Genomic DNA, 12051 nt, shown 5'->3' on the forward strand with positions numbered 1-12051 from the left:
TCCTGTATATATAAAAAACTATGTGTGCAATATTAACCTGCAAAGATTTAATGGAAAAAAATATGACCTTAGTTTTCACAGCCAATTAAAATATTACTTATTATAATAAATATGAAATATCATCATCATCATCCTCTTTCCTCACCTTGCGGTGCATAGGGCACTGCATTGGTAAACCAAATGCATTGTAGTTTGATCATCTGTTACATAAAGGGGAGGTGATCAGTCTTACACTTCAGGTGTCAGTCCAGGAGCAATGGAATATTGCAGATCAAAACGTCTTTAAATAAAAAAGAATTAATAAGATATATTTGCATTCTTATCAACTCAAACTACTTGAAAATGGAAATCAAATCCTCAGATCCTAAAGTTTGCGACACTAGCCATGAAACCACAATATGACAGATTTATCTCCACTTGGTTTCCTTATTCAGGACTTTTACCTAAGAGCAGCCATTGAGTCGAAAACATTTGTCCAGGGTTCTGGTTCCATTTCACACACATAACTGTATTCTTCATCCGTCTGGACACGGAGATATAAAATGCACACCAGAATAATTTTAAAAACACATAAAATCTTAGTGAAATCACACTTTACCATAAGTCAGACCATTTTATTTTTGTAATATCTGTAAGAATTCTGACCAGACTTACCGACTCAGCTCCAGGGATTGACTGTATCCTATATAGTTTTATCTAATACAACAACGATCCTACCCTCTCTTACATCCTGTCACAGATCAATATGATCTTTGAATCAGGAAACATCCCCCTTCACGGAAAACCAATCCATCATCCCTATCCTTAAACCCAACAAAGACCCAAATTTTGGAATTTGGAAAGCATTGGTTAGTGGAACATGGCTTAGATCTATCATCCAGTAAAAGTAATGCCACAACCTTTTGTAGACAGCGAAAAATCTCAACCATAAAAATTCGTCATGGAGATGAGATAGTCCCTTTAACGACCCAGATTAAGTTCTTGGGAGTAATTTTGGACACTCATCTTACATGGAACTTCTACATAAACCATATAGTAAACAAGTGTCATGCCGGATTGAATACGTTAAGAGCAGTCTCGCGAGTATGGTGGGGGAGCCACTCTTTTATACAGAGACTTTTTTGCACTGCATATATCCGGAGCCACCTTGATTATGCCTCGTTCTTTTTAGAACCATGTTCAAAAAATAATCTCCAAAGACTCGACAGGATCCAATCCCAAAGTCTGAGACTAGTCATTGGAGCAATGAGTTCCTCTCCAATTAACGCTTTACAGGTAGAGGCTTCTGATGCCCCACTCGGAATGAGAAGACAATATTTGGCGGATAGGTTTTTACTAAAATGCTCTGTCCAAAAAAGTAACCTACTCTTCAAAAAAGTAAACTTCTCTCTTACTGTGTGACATCATCATCCTTTTGGTCCCATAAACCGCTCTTTTTACTAGTCAATAGTTTTAATTTTTACAAATCTTTTGAATTTAACATTAACCCTAAAGACCTTCTCGCCCTTTATCGTTTTTCATTTAATGTTTCTATATACGCCCCAAATATTGAACTCACATTCGGAGTTGAAAGCCACCTACAGCCCCAGTGTACATCCTACCGTATTCGGTCGTCAAGATGGATAGGTTGAAGAATGAAGAACTTCAGCCCTACAGGAAATTGGATACAAAAAAATGTTTTCTTGCACTCGGTAAAAATTAGAGCATTAAATCGTACGGCAAAATTTCTTGAAAATGTATTAAAAAAAAAAAAAACTATTTTAATAAAACGCACTACTTTGACGTCACTGGTTCATATGAACCAACCAATGATGTGACTGACAGCTGTGAAGGATATTCGGTTAGCTTACCATAAATGGACCAATGGGAAGAACTAACAGTGTACAACCTCTGACGTCTCACGCGTTATTTCAGAAATTCAAAGCTTTAAAAAAAAATTCGGCTTAGTTTAGTAGTCTATTAACAAATAAATAAAAAATAATAAAAGGCACCGAACTTCCTCATTATCTACACTGATGGATCTCGGTCAGATTCTCCATTCCACACGGGTGTGGCCATATATTGTGAAGACGACGAATCTCAAAGATGTACAAATTGCACAACAATGCATCAGTATTTACAGCAAGTTTCTTTTCCTGTCGAATTCCTCGAGTGCCTTACAAAAAATCAAATCCCCCCCCCATCTTCTTATCCCGAGGACGAGCTCTGCATGAAAACTCGATTTCTTCTTTATTTATTAAAAGCATTGTTATTTATTTATTTATTTTACAGAAACAAACAGTCGATAATGATATAATAACATAAAAAGGATACGGTTTAAAGATAGACCAGCAAAGTTTCTAAATAAAAATCACACATATTGAATTGTGGTACAACAAAAGGGTGTGTTTATATTATGTCTTGGATCCCTAGCCATTGTGATATTGGTAACGAAAAGGTGGAGGCGTTGGCAAAGGAGGCTATCCGTTCCGGGGATCCTGCCTACAGTAATTTCTTACCACTATGTGATCTCGTTATGACAAAGGAGAAGCATCTTCGCACATGATAAGAATATTGGGTAGCCTCCTACAGAAGAGAAGACACCTTTTCCAATTGAAATCAAATGTTAGAAAAAAACCTTGGTTTTCTAAAGTGATTCTAAACAAATTTGAGACATCTATATGCGAAATGTACATTGGGCACTGTTGTAATGGTTCTCATTTGTTCAGAATCTATGTCCAGGACTGCCATGTGCGAATGTCAGCTTGAGGAGGAAGATCGAAATGTTATGTTTTTTTAGATGCCCCATAACTTATTGTTATCCTGATATCCAACCTCTCCGATACCAAAGTCTTATTCCTATTCATATTTTAACTCTCTTGTCCCCACCCAATAAACATATATTCAAAATTTTATGTGAATGTGTAGTTATAAATGGTATTAAGTTGTAAATAAGTTATATTTTATGTAAAGTGTATGTAATATTAATTACTAACACACTTATTTGTATATAGTACTAGCTCATGTGTAAATATTTGAATAAGCAAAATCTCCAACTCGACACTGGCTGGAACACCCCAGTTAGGGATGGAAAAGCAAAAAAAAACCAAGAAGAAGAATCGTAAAAGTTGACACTATCTATGGTTAAAAAAAAACCTTTTATCTGAGGTTAACTTTTCACCACGTACCACGTGCATTTGTTTTCCGATTTGTCAAGACTGTCAGTTCGAGCTTGTGCGGCTTTTTGAAGTTGTAAATTTCCATGCTATAAAATTTACTACTGTGCTACAGCATGGGGCGTGGTATAGCTTCACGACACCAGCGGTTTGAAAAAGCTGAAAAATCGAAAGTAAAATTGAAAGGAAAGAAAGATTTACCAAAAGGAACCAATGTCACTAAAACTGCATTCAAAGTAAAAAAAATTGTTATAAGAGAACAGATAAAGACGTTGCAAAATGACCAGCCTCTCAGCAAGACAAAGCTCAACATTAAAGAGCTCTTGTCTCGTCTCGAACATTTTAACACAACGGCAAGAGTTGACGCACTGAATGGATTGAAAGATGTGATTAATGCCTTTGGGAATATAACACTTACTAATAATTTAGGCCAACTTCTTAAAGGAGTAGCGCCGTTGGTTTTGGACAAAGAAAAAAATGTGAGTTTATTATAATTACCTAGTAGCTTTATGATCACATTTTACTAAAGGAATGCAGATATTATCATTGTCCTTATATTATTCTCTAACAGTAGAAATACTTGATAGCAGTTTGCACTCACCTAAAAGATTGCAGAATTTCTTGCCAATTAATGTTAAGCAAAAATTAGTCCTGAGCTTACTTTTTCCATTCCTTAATTATGCAGCTGCGTGTTATCCAGATGCTAATTCTGAATTGGTTGATAAGTTGGAACGATTGCATAATGTTTGTATACGTTAAATCTTTAATATTCGCAAATTCAACCACATAATCGAATATCGCACGCAACTACACTGGCTCAGTATCAGGCATAGAAGAAACATTCACATTCTATCACTTCTTCACAATATTATAAATGATCCCACTTCACTTATTTATCTGAGAGAGCTCTTCCAACCTCTATCACAGCATGGGCTAACTCTTCATTCCAGTACAGAGAAAATCCTTTCAATACCCATTCACCGCTCTAATTTTTTTGCCTCCTCTTTCACAGTAGTAGCTGTTTGACAATGGAATAATCTACTCACTAATGTCAGAGCCCCTTCTTTTTTACATTCAAATTACGTATTAAATGTCACTTCCTGAATATTTGAGTTTTTCCTTTCTCCCTTTTCCTCACGCTTTCCTTCCCTCTTTACCCCCTCCTCTCTTCATAGTATAGTGTAGGTATTTAGTCAGTTTTTATTTCTTAAAAAATATACACCTTTATCATTATTTTGTTCTGTAATGAAAATATAATATACCAACAATATGTTCATATACTACTGATTTTCTCAAATTGAACGATTTGGGCAGGTATGAAGAAATTGTCTTAAGGCAATATGCTCGCCCTTATGCATTTGTATTTAAACTGTATATGTATATAAAGTGTTTAAATAAATAATGCTGGAAATATATTTTTTTAATTCAGATAAGCATTTGTTGATTCAATCATGAATGTTTGAGGTGTAGGAAATATATCATTAAAAAAATGGAACGTTTACGCGAATATGTCAAACAATCCATAAATAACTAAAATTGCCTATGTATTATTTGTTTTATTATCATACAAACCTGATAAAATATGCCTTTTCTATTGATTTTACAAGACATATTTTTATAGAATATTTTCTTCCAACATCCTGGGGTACTAATATAATATTTTTTTCAAACTTTATAAAATTCTATGATCGAATTGAATTTTTCAGCATGCGTTGCACTTCCGAGCATAAACACAAATTGGTACATGTTTACAATACAAAGTTTACTAGTATGGAAATACTAGCTGTACCTAAATAGTCAATATAAGGACATTCATGTAATATGTTGGTACTATTTTAAGACTAAAAAAAATCATATATATGGCAAAAGGACACTGAAATACAGTTTACCTAAAATACGGTGCACCAAACAATATATTTAGAAAGTGTGTTGACGCAGGAGTAAGACGTTTATTATGCTCATTGTGATTGTTAGAAAAGTTTTTCGTATTAACGATAATTTCAAATAAAATATTATGCTAATATGTATTCAATGAAAATCTTAATGTAGGTTAAGTATATGACCTAAAATAATATATGAGAACCTGCTGAGGAATTGCACGCTTGAAATTCAGCAAGAGCTTTAATTTTAGTATTATTTTTGATCATTATGAAACAAGCATTTTGTTTTTATTTTTCAGGTAAGGCGGGAAGCATACAAAGTAATTCACATGATCTTATCACCTTTATCGCTGGATAAGATTTCTCCCTTTTTTGATGCACTCTGTTCTTACTTACGGTGCGCTATGACTCACATAGATACTCGGATTCACGAGGACTCTCTTCTTTACTTTGATGTTTTGCTTCTCTGTGCTCCCGATTTAATGGGGATAAACGTTCACAAAATTTTGCCTAGCTTTTTGGATATGATCTCTAAGTTGAGAGTAGATTCTAAACCCGGCCGTACTCTGATGGTAAATTTAGGGAGCAAAATGACAAGTATCAAATGGAGAATCAAAGTGCTGACCAGATTGCATCAGCTCTTGCAGACTTTAATAAGCATTAGGAACGGGAAAAAAAGTCATTCGCGTTGCAACAATAACTCCCTTCATAATACGCACTTTTACGATACAGGTAAGAGCCAGAACTTCCCCCTGTATAAAGGAGTGATACTTAGTAAATTATTGTGTTTCTCTAAAGATAAAAATATTTATTCGGGAAATGAAAATGAAGGTGAAAAACTGCAATCATATATCGAAGTGTTGATCCCTCTTTTGTTTGAGACATGGCTAGAGGTTCGGCCCGTAACCAACACAGATTCAAAAAAAGTTGAATCAGTAGTGTCAGAGGAAGGTATCTTGATTCTAAGATACATTTTACAGATATTCTATCTGCTATGGAATTTAGCCAAAATAATTGAAGTGGAGCAACGAAATATTCTACTTACAACTTGGTTTGTAAGTAAATACAATAAAGATTTTGCTCAGTATATATCCAACTCTTTTCCATACATTCAAAGTACCTTGCAAAAGAAGAAAAAACATGGTCCATCCATAAACATTATTGAAAATATCAGCGATGAAAAATGTTTAGAAGAGAATTTGACTATTTGTCATATTTTTGTTATAATGAATCGCAATATCTATTCCAAAGGAATTTATAACTCAGAAATGAGTAAAGTTTTTAATTATGTAGAATGGGCGGCAGAAAATATTTTCAAAAAGAATGCAGCGTGCCAGGCTAAATTTACTGAAGTTTTGCAAGAAATTTTAAATGCCGAGGATTGGGCTTCATCGAAGCAGATGCATTCGCTTTTAAGGGCACTTATCGCATTGTATTGGACTGATGAGTTACAGGCAACATTTAAACAAAATCTCTTCACATTGCTGTGCAGCATTTTACTGAATGATTCTTTGTTAAACTTACAAAGGACTGATTGTTTTCAATCATGGCTGAGTGAGTTACCAAATGTTATTTGCGGTTCTGAACATATATCTCTCGAGTCCTTTAACATCATAAACAGACTAGCCATACAAAATAATAAACTTTTCAATGACAGTCTTAGGAACAAACTTGTATTGTTAGTAAAAAATTTACCAAAAATTAAAATTGATGAAATTCCAGAAGAGAAAATTGCAAGAAAAAAACTAATTAGTTTATTGTATTGGATCAGAACATGGGATAATGATTCCTTAAATGTATTACAAGATCAATTAGCTTCTAATTGTTATGACAGTGAAGGTAAGGACTATTTGATAGATATATTAAAAACAAAAACAGAAGGGTTGTTTGTTTGATGTATTGACTTCCACAATAAAGTTTAACTGAATACATATTTGTTTTTATTTTGTAGATAATTATTAATTGTATCTTTAATATTCTTTATCTTGAATCGTGTAATTCTTTTTAAGGTACATAATTATAAAGTAAATATCTAGAAATTTTAATCATTAAAACAAGTTATGTAATATGAATTATAATGTATTATTTCATATTATTATAAAAATAATAAAATGCATAAATTTATTCTTTCATTTAGAGAATTCAACATATTTGTAATTTTATAACATCAAAATAGATTTTGTTTATAGTATGTTAACATCTTTGTAGGCAATTTATTATCTATCTTGTGCTAACAAGATTACTTCACAATGTTACTTTCTAATTTACATTCTCAATCTTGCATCTTAAAATAGATGTCTGAACACAATTACCTTCCATACATTATGAAGTTGAGTTCTCACAGTTTTGTTAAAACAGACAAAGAATATTTAAATTTAATTTTGTAAAGACAGATCTAAAAAATGGGGGAAACTAGTCTTTCAAAGGATGCTTTAATACACATAAAAAGTAAATAATTATATATTAGTCTTAAAATTACATGAAAAGCTTATTCAAGATTTTTTTTAAAATATTGATTTTTCTCCCCTTTTCTTAAGCAGATATTTAAAAAAAATGAGTCTTAATTAAACTATAAATTATGGAGTAGAAATTAACTTGTTTTGCAATCACTTATTCCATCAGATGTTTTGATATTCTTCACTTCTGATATCCAAGATTTCTCCAGATCTAATAATTCTTTTGGCTTTTTATACTGAAAAAAAAAATGCATAAATTAGTAATAACAAATGATTGAGGATTGCGCCTCTCATGTAGTAGTACATTCAAGGTTAAATAGCAAATTTGCAAACAAAAGGGAAACTCGAACAAAACAGATGGTGTCGTTACATTTTTTGAAGTTTTAATTTCTTTGCAAGTGTCACAAAAATATTAAATCATCTTACTTAAAATAATACACAAATTAAGAAGAAAAAAATATTTTTTCAGTAGAGGATAATCCCCTTTCTTTCACTAACTTCCATTTAATGGTATTGTTTTTATCAATCACTGGAGTATTACAGCATTATCTCGATAGTTAATTAAATTAATATTTAAAAAGCAATGCATTTCAGGCAAATGAAATATTTTGCTAGGAAATTTTTGTTAGTTAAAATTTCACGTTAAAAATGTCTTGATCATATAATGCTTCGAGGTTTTAATCAATATTTCATGTTGAGCAGATCCTTACGCATGCCAGTATTATTATTAAACACTTAATTATAATATTTTTTATAATGTGCATGATTATAATCTATTTAAAATACTTGACTAAGAATTAAGAGCTACATAAATGCTCATTTTTAACAATCACCGCATTCATATTATTATGGAATGAAGGTCAATTAAAATTTAATTTACTTTTCTTGAATTTACGTAGTTAGTTTTCAACCCAGTCATTAAATTTCCTGTTGATCCATTTGCATTTTGATTTGTTGAAATCACGAACGAAAACCATATTTTCTATAAAATATTTTATAGAAAAAGGACACGTATAAAATGAAATATAAACATTGAATAGGCAGTATACACATCTTATCATGGCATATAATTATAGCTTTTCCCACATTAATATCTCTTGTAATCAGGGGCGTGCGGTGACTATTGCTGGGAGGACTGCTGACAGTATATATTTTTTATATTAATTATTGTTAATTTACCTGTTTCTTATCTAAATATTTGCCATCAAGAAATCATGAAAATAAATTTTAAAAAATTAAATTACCTGTAAGTAAATCAATCTATTTGAACTTCAGATCGATCCGACGTTCTTACTTTGGAAAATCGTCGATGACTAGATCATAAAAAATTGATTTTTCCTTCAATTTTAACAAGTTCCTTCTCAATATAAATAATAACGAGAGATGAAAGCCTGTTCTCACAGACTGTACTGCGATTGTATGTTTTCACTCTTTTCATTGCTGAAAATGAACGCTCAGTTGATGCACTTGTTGCGGGAATAGTTAGAATAAGATTTAACAATCTGTACACTTCGGGGAGAACCTCTTTTAGCTCATTATATAACTACTTAACAAAATAATGAGAAAACACGAACACATAGTACCTACATATATTTCCACAATCGTATAAAAAGACATTATTAAAAACACAACCGTTACAGATTCATCTTTGACTAAATTACTGATAAGTGACAAGGACAAGACAACCAGCGTACTGCGGAACTGTAAATAACTAGGTATATAATATAACAAAACAATACGATGTCCGAAATAACTGACCAAATTTAATAATAAGCAATTTCACACTTTGTGCCATATGATAATAAAATCGATTTTTCATTGCGTTACGCTAAATTATATGCTATCATTCCTGGTGAGTCTCATAGATCAAATGAAAAAGATATTTTACTTAATGAACATGCGCGAGATCGGATTTTGAAATATGGAATCAGACTTAACTTTATCAGCAGAATCCAGCTTATCTTAAAATACAAGGCGAATGTTAGTATAGCGTATTATGTTGGTACAGGAATTGCGCGTACACACATAAGTAGATATGTATAGTAAATTAATATTCGGGTTTGGGAATCGTTCGCGATAGAAAGATCTTCATGGAAATTTATATTAAGAATATTTTGTGGATTTTTTGCCTTTCATTCTTATTTATTTTAAAATAGATATACATTATTCTACATGTATTTCAAGGGATGCACCACATCCACAGTATCTAAGGACAGAACGCGCCTGCTTGTAATCCATGCCTTTGATTATGTAGACTTTTGGCACAATCAGATTTAAGTGATTTGATTCAACTAATTACTTTCAATAAATACCATAACTGCTGTCCTATCATCCATTCGTTCCACGTAATTTTCCCCTTAATATTTTTATACTTACTGTGATAATAAGAGTATTAAACTTATGAGTGTATTCTATATTTGCTTGCATAGGCAGAACACCAATTCTATCTAATTCCGGAATATTAAGTTTCTTGAAATATTTCTTATTGGTTGTCCTGATAATAATGCATTTTTCTTCTGCATTAGCGGCTACCGAGTATGTCTCTATCGGATATGAAAGGTTTCTTATTCTCCATTCTAGATTTATTCTGGTGTTTCTTCTAAGAATGCTTGGCTGTAAAAAAATAATCATACAACACATAAGTAATTGATTGATATTATTGCACTTTTACAATTATTACTTTTTTTTAAAAACAGTGAGTTTGATATTCATAGACCCTTTGTCCTGCGTCTAGTTCGAATTATATTAATACAAAATAAACATCTCACGAAAGAAAAATTCTTCGTCATGTTGGATCCACCTGAACAGCTCTTCCTCAGTTCTTAGTCTGGTTCATTCTCGAATGTCTCGAAGTCAAGAAAGCTGTTTTCTTCTGACCCTTCTACATCCCTTGATCTTTCTCTTCGCGACAAGCTGAAGTATGGCATATTTATCACCTCTCTACACATGACCAAAATATGAAATCTTACAAAGCCTAATGGTGGTGAACCGTTCTCTATTTGTATTGGCTCTATGTAATACTTAATTATTGGTTATCATATCGGTCTGAGATATTCTTAACATTCTATGGTGGATCCGCATTTCAAATACATCAAGGTATATATATATTTAAATAAGGTAGTACAAGTATATATAAGGTGGTTTATAATATTACCTTTAATTATGAATGCAAACGGTAAAATATTTTTTTAATAAATAACTTACTTGATCGTTACTCTCGCGAATGACTTCATTGTCGAGTGGAGTAAGAGCTTGAGGTTCGGGTTCACCTATTTCAACATCCCACTTTCCTTCTTCACCAAGTTTTCCTGGTTTCCTCCAAGCACGCCGCAATACAACCATTGTATCGACGTTATATTCTTCCACCATTTCTATATTATCGCAAAATTTATAGTGGACTTTTTGGGTTTTATTTTGGATAATGGTAGATTTTTCGGCACTTTGCAATTGAGCTAACCACTCTTTCGGAGTCGGCATTTTAGTCTTTTTCGGTAGGGAGTTTCGTAATTTTAATATATCATCTGCAGTGCCGATTTCTTCGATTAAACAATTGATTTTCCTTTTCATTGTTTTTAGTTCACCTAGGTAACCTAAAATAATTAAAACATAGTAACAAGTAACAAAACAAACTCCACAGGAAATGTCAGATTCTTATTTTTTTCTGACATTTCTCTTTTTAGAACCAAAGACATTATTTCGATGTGACGGAAGACAATAATATAAAACTCAGACATTCTTTCTAAAAACGGGGTGAATAGTATATTTAAAGCCGAAAACAATTATTTTTCTGTTTCCCTTCTAGAGAATTGATTTATATCGACTGGAATACCCTCTTCATAATAACCATAGTAAGTTTTTATTTGTAAAACGAACGCTTGATTGTTGTCGATTTTAACCCAGAAAGTTTGAACTTGGGTCCCAGCAAAACGAAATAATTAGTTACTTCGTGTACGGAAATGAATACATAACTTTATTAAATATTAATAAAAAAAACCGTTATTTACTATATACCTAGGCATATGTGTTGGCTATATAGACAGCTAATTATGATACGGACCTTTTAGTGTACAAGGGTCGGAATTCGAAGTGTTGTTACCAATTAAAAATTCTGTAATTTTGTCAATTTTGATTTTTTAAATTTAAAAACCTCACAATATATTAAAAACATTTCAATTAAAAAAATAAATGTTATTGTTCGATGTAGCCACCTTTAGCGTGGATAAAAGCATCGAGTCTGTCCAAGAAGACTTCACACGCTGCACGATGTGAGCTGATGGTATTTTGTCCCACTCTCGGCGAAGAGCAATCTTTAAGCCATCGACCGTCTCATATTTTTTAACTGATACTTTGGCCTCTAGAATGCACCATATGGAAAAGTCCATTGGATTTAAGTCCGAGAAAAACGGATATTAGGCCACTGTTGTGATGAAATGAAGCTAGGAACTTTTTCTTGTAAAAAACGTTGGGTTTCACGGGTTTTATGAAATGGTGCCGAGTCTTGTTGAAACGTCCAATGGTTTCTACCAAACTGTTTACGTGCTTAATGTAAGAACGCATCAT

At 32.4% G+C, this 12051-nt stretch overlaps 2 protein-coding genes across 3 annotated transcripts; one reads left to right on the forward strand and one right to left on the reverse strand.

Annotated features, from left to right (window-relative positions):
* Nucleotides 1–3140: 3140 nt before the first annotated feature.
* On the forward strand, nucleotides 3141–6964 carry LOC148280815 (testis-expressed protein 10). Its single transcript, XM_088227751.1, has 2 exons — nucleotides 3141–3634; nucleotides 5335–6964. The coding sequence occupies exons 1-2, from the start codon at nucleotides 3272–3274 to the stop codon at nucleotides 6928–6930; spliced, it is 1959 nt and encodes a 652-aa protein (XP_088083877.1). The 5' UTR covers nucleotides 3141–3271; the 3' UTR covers nucleotides 6931–6964.
* Nucleotides 6965–7098: 134 nt separating this feature from the next.
* Nucleotides 7099–11159, reverse strand: LOC148280816 (protein DPCD). 2 transcript variants are annotated; one of them, XM_088227752.1, is made up of 3 exons: nucleotides 10696–11159; nucleotides 9868–10104; nucleotides 7099–7727 (listed from the first exon to the last, which is right to left on the reverse strand). In XM_088227752.1, the coding sequence occupies exons 1-3, from the start codon at nucleotides 11056–11058 to the stop codon at nucleotides 7626–7628; spliced, it is 702 nt and encodes a 233-aa protein (XP_088083878.1). In that variant the 5' UTR covers nucleotides 11059–11159; the 3' UTR covers nucleotides 7099–7625. The 2 variants fall into 2 exon arrangements, with proteins under 2 accessions (XP_088083878.1, XP_088083879.1); XM_088227753.1 differs by lacking the exon at nucleotides 7099–7727 and adding an exon at nucleotides 8792–8931 and having other exon boundaries at nucleotides 10696–11152.
* Nucleotides 11160–12051: the final 892 nt, after the last annotated feature.

Source organism: Micrasema longulum, unplaced genomic scaffold (assembly GCF_059751315.1).
Source record: "Micrasema longulum isolate JH-2025_06_02 unplaced genomic scaffold, ASM5975131v1 h1tg000533l, whole genome shotgun sequence".
NCBI lineage: Eukaryota > Metazoa > Arthropoda > Insecta > Trichoptera > Brachycentridae > Micrasema > Micrasema longulum.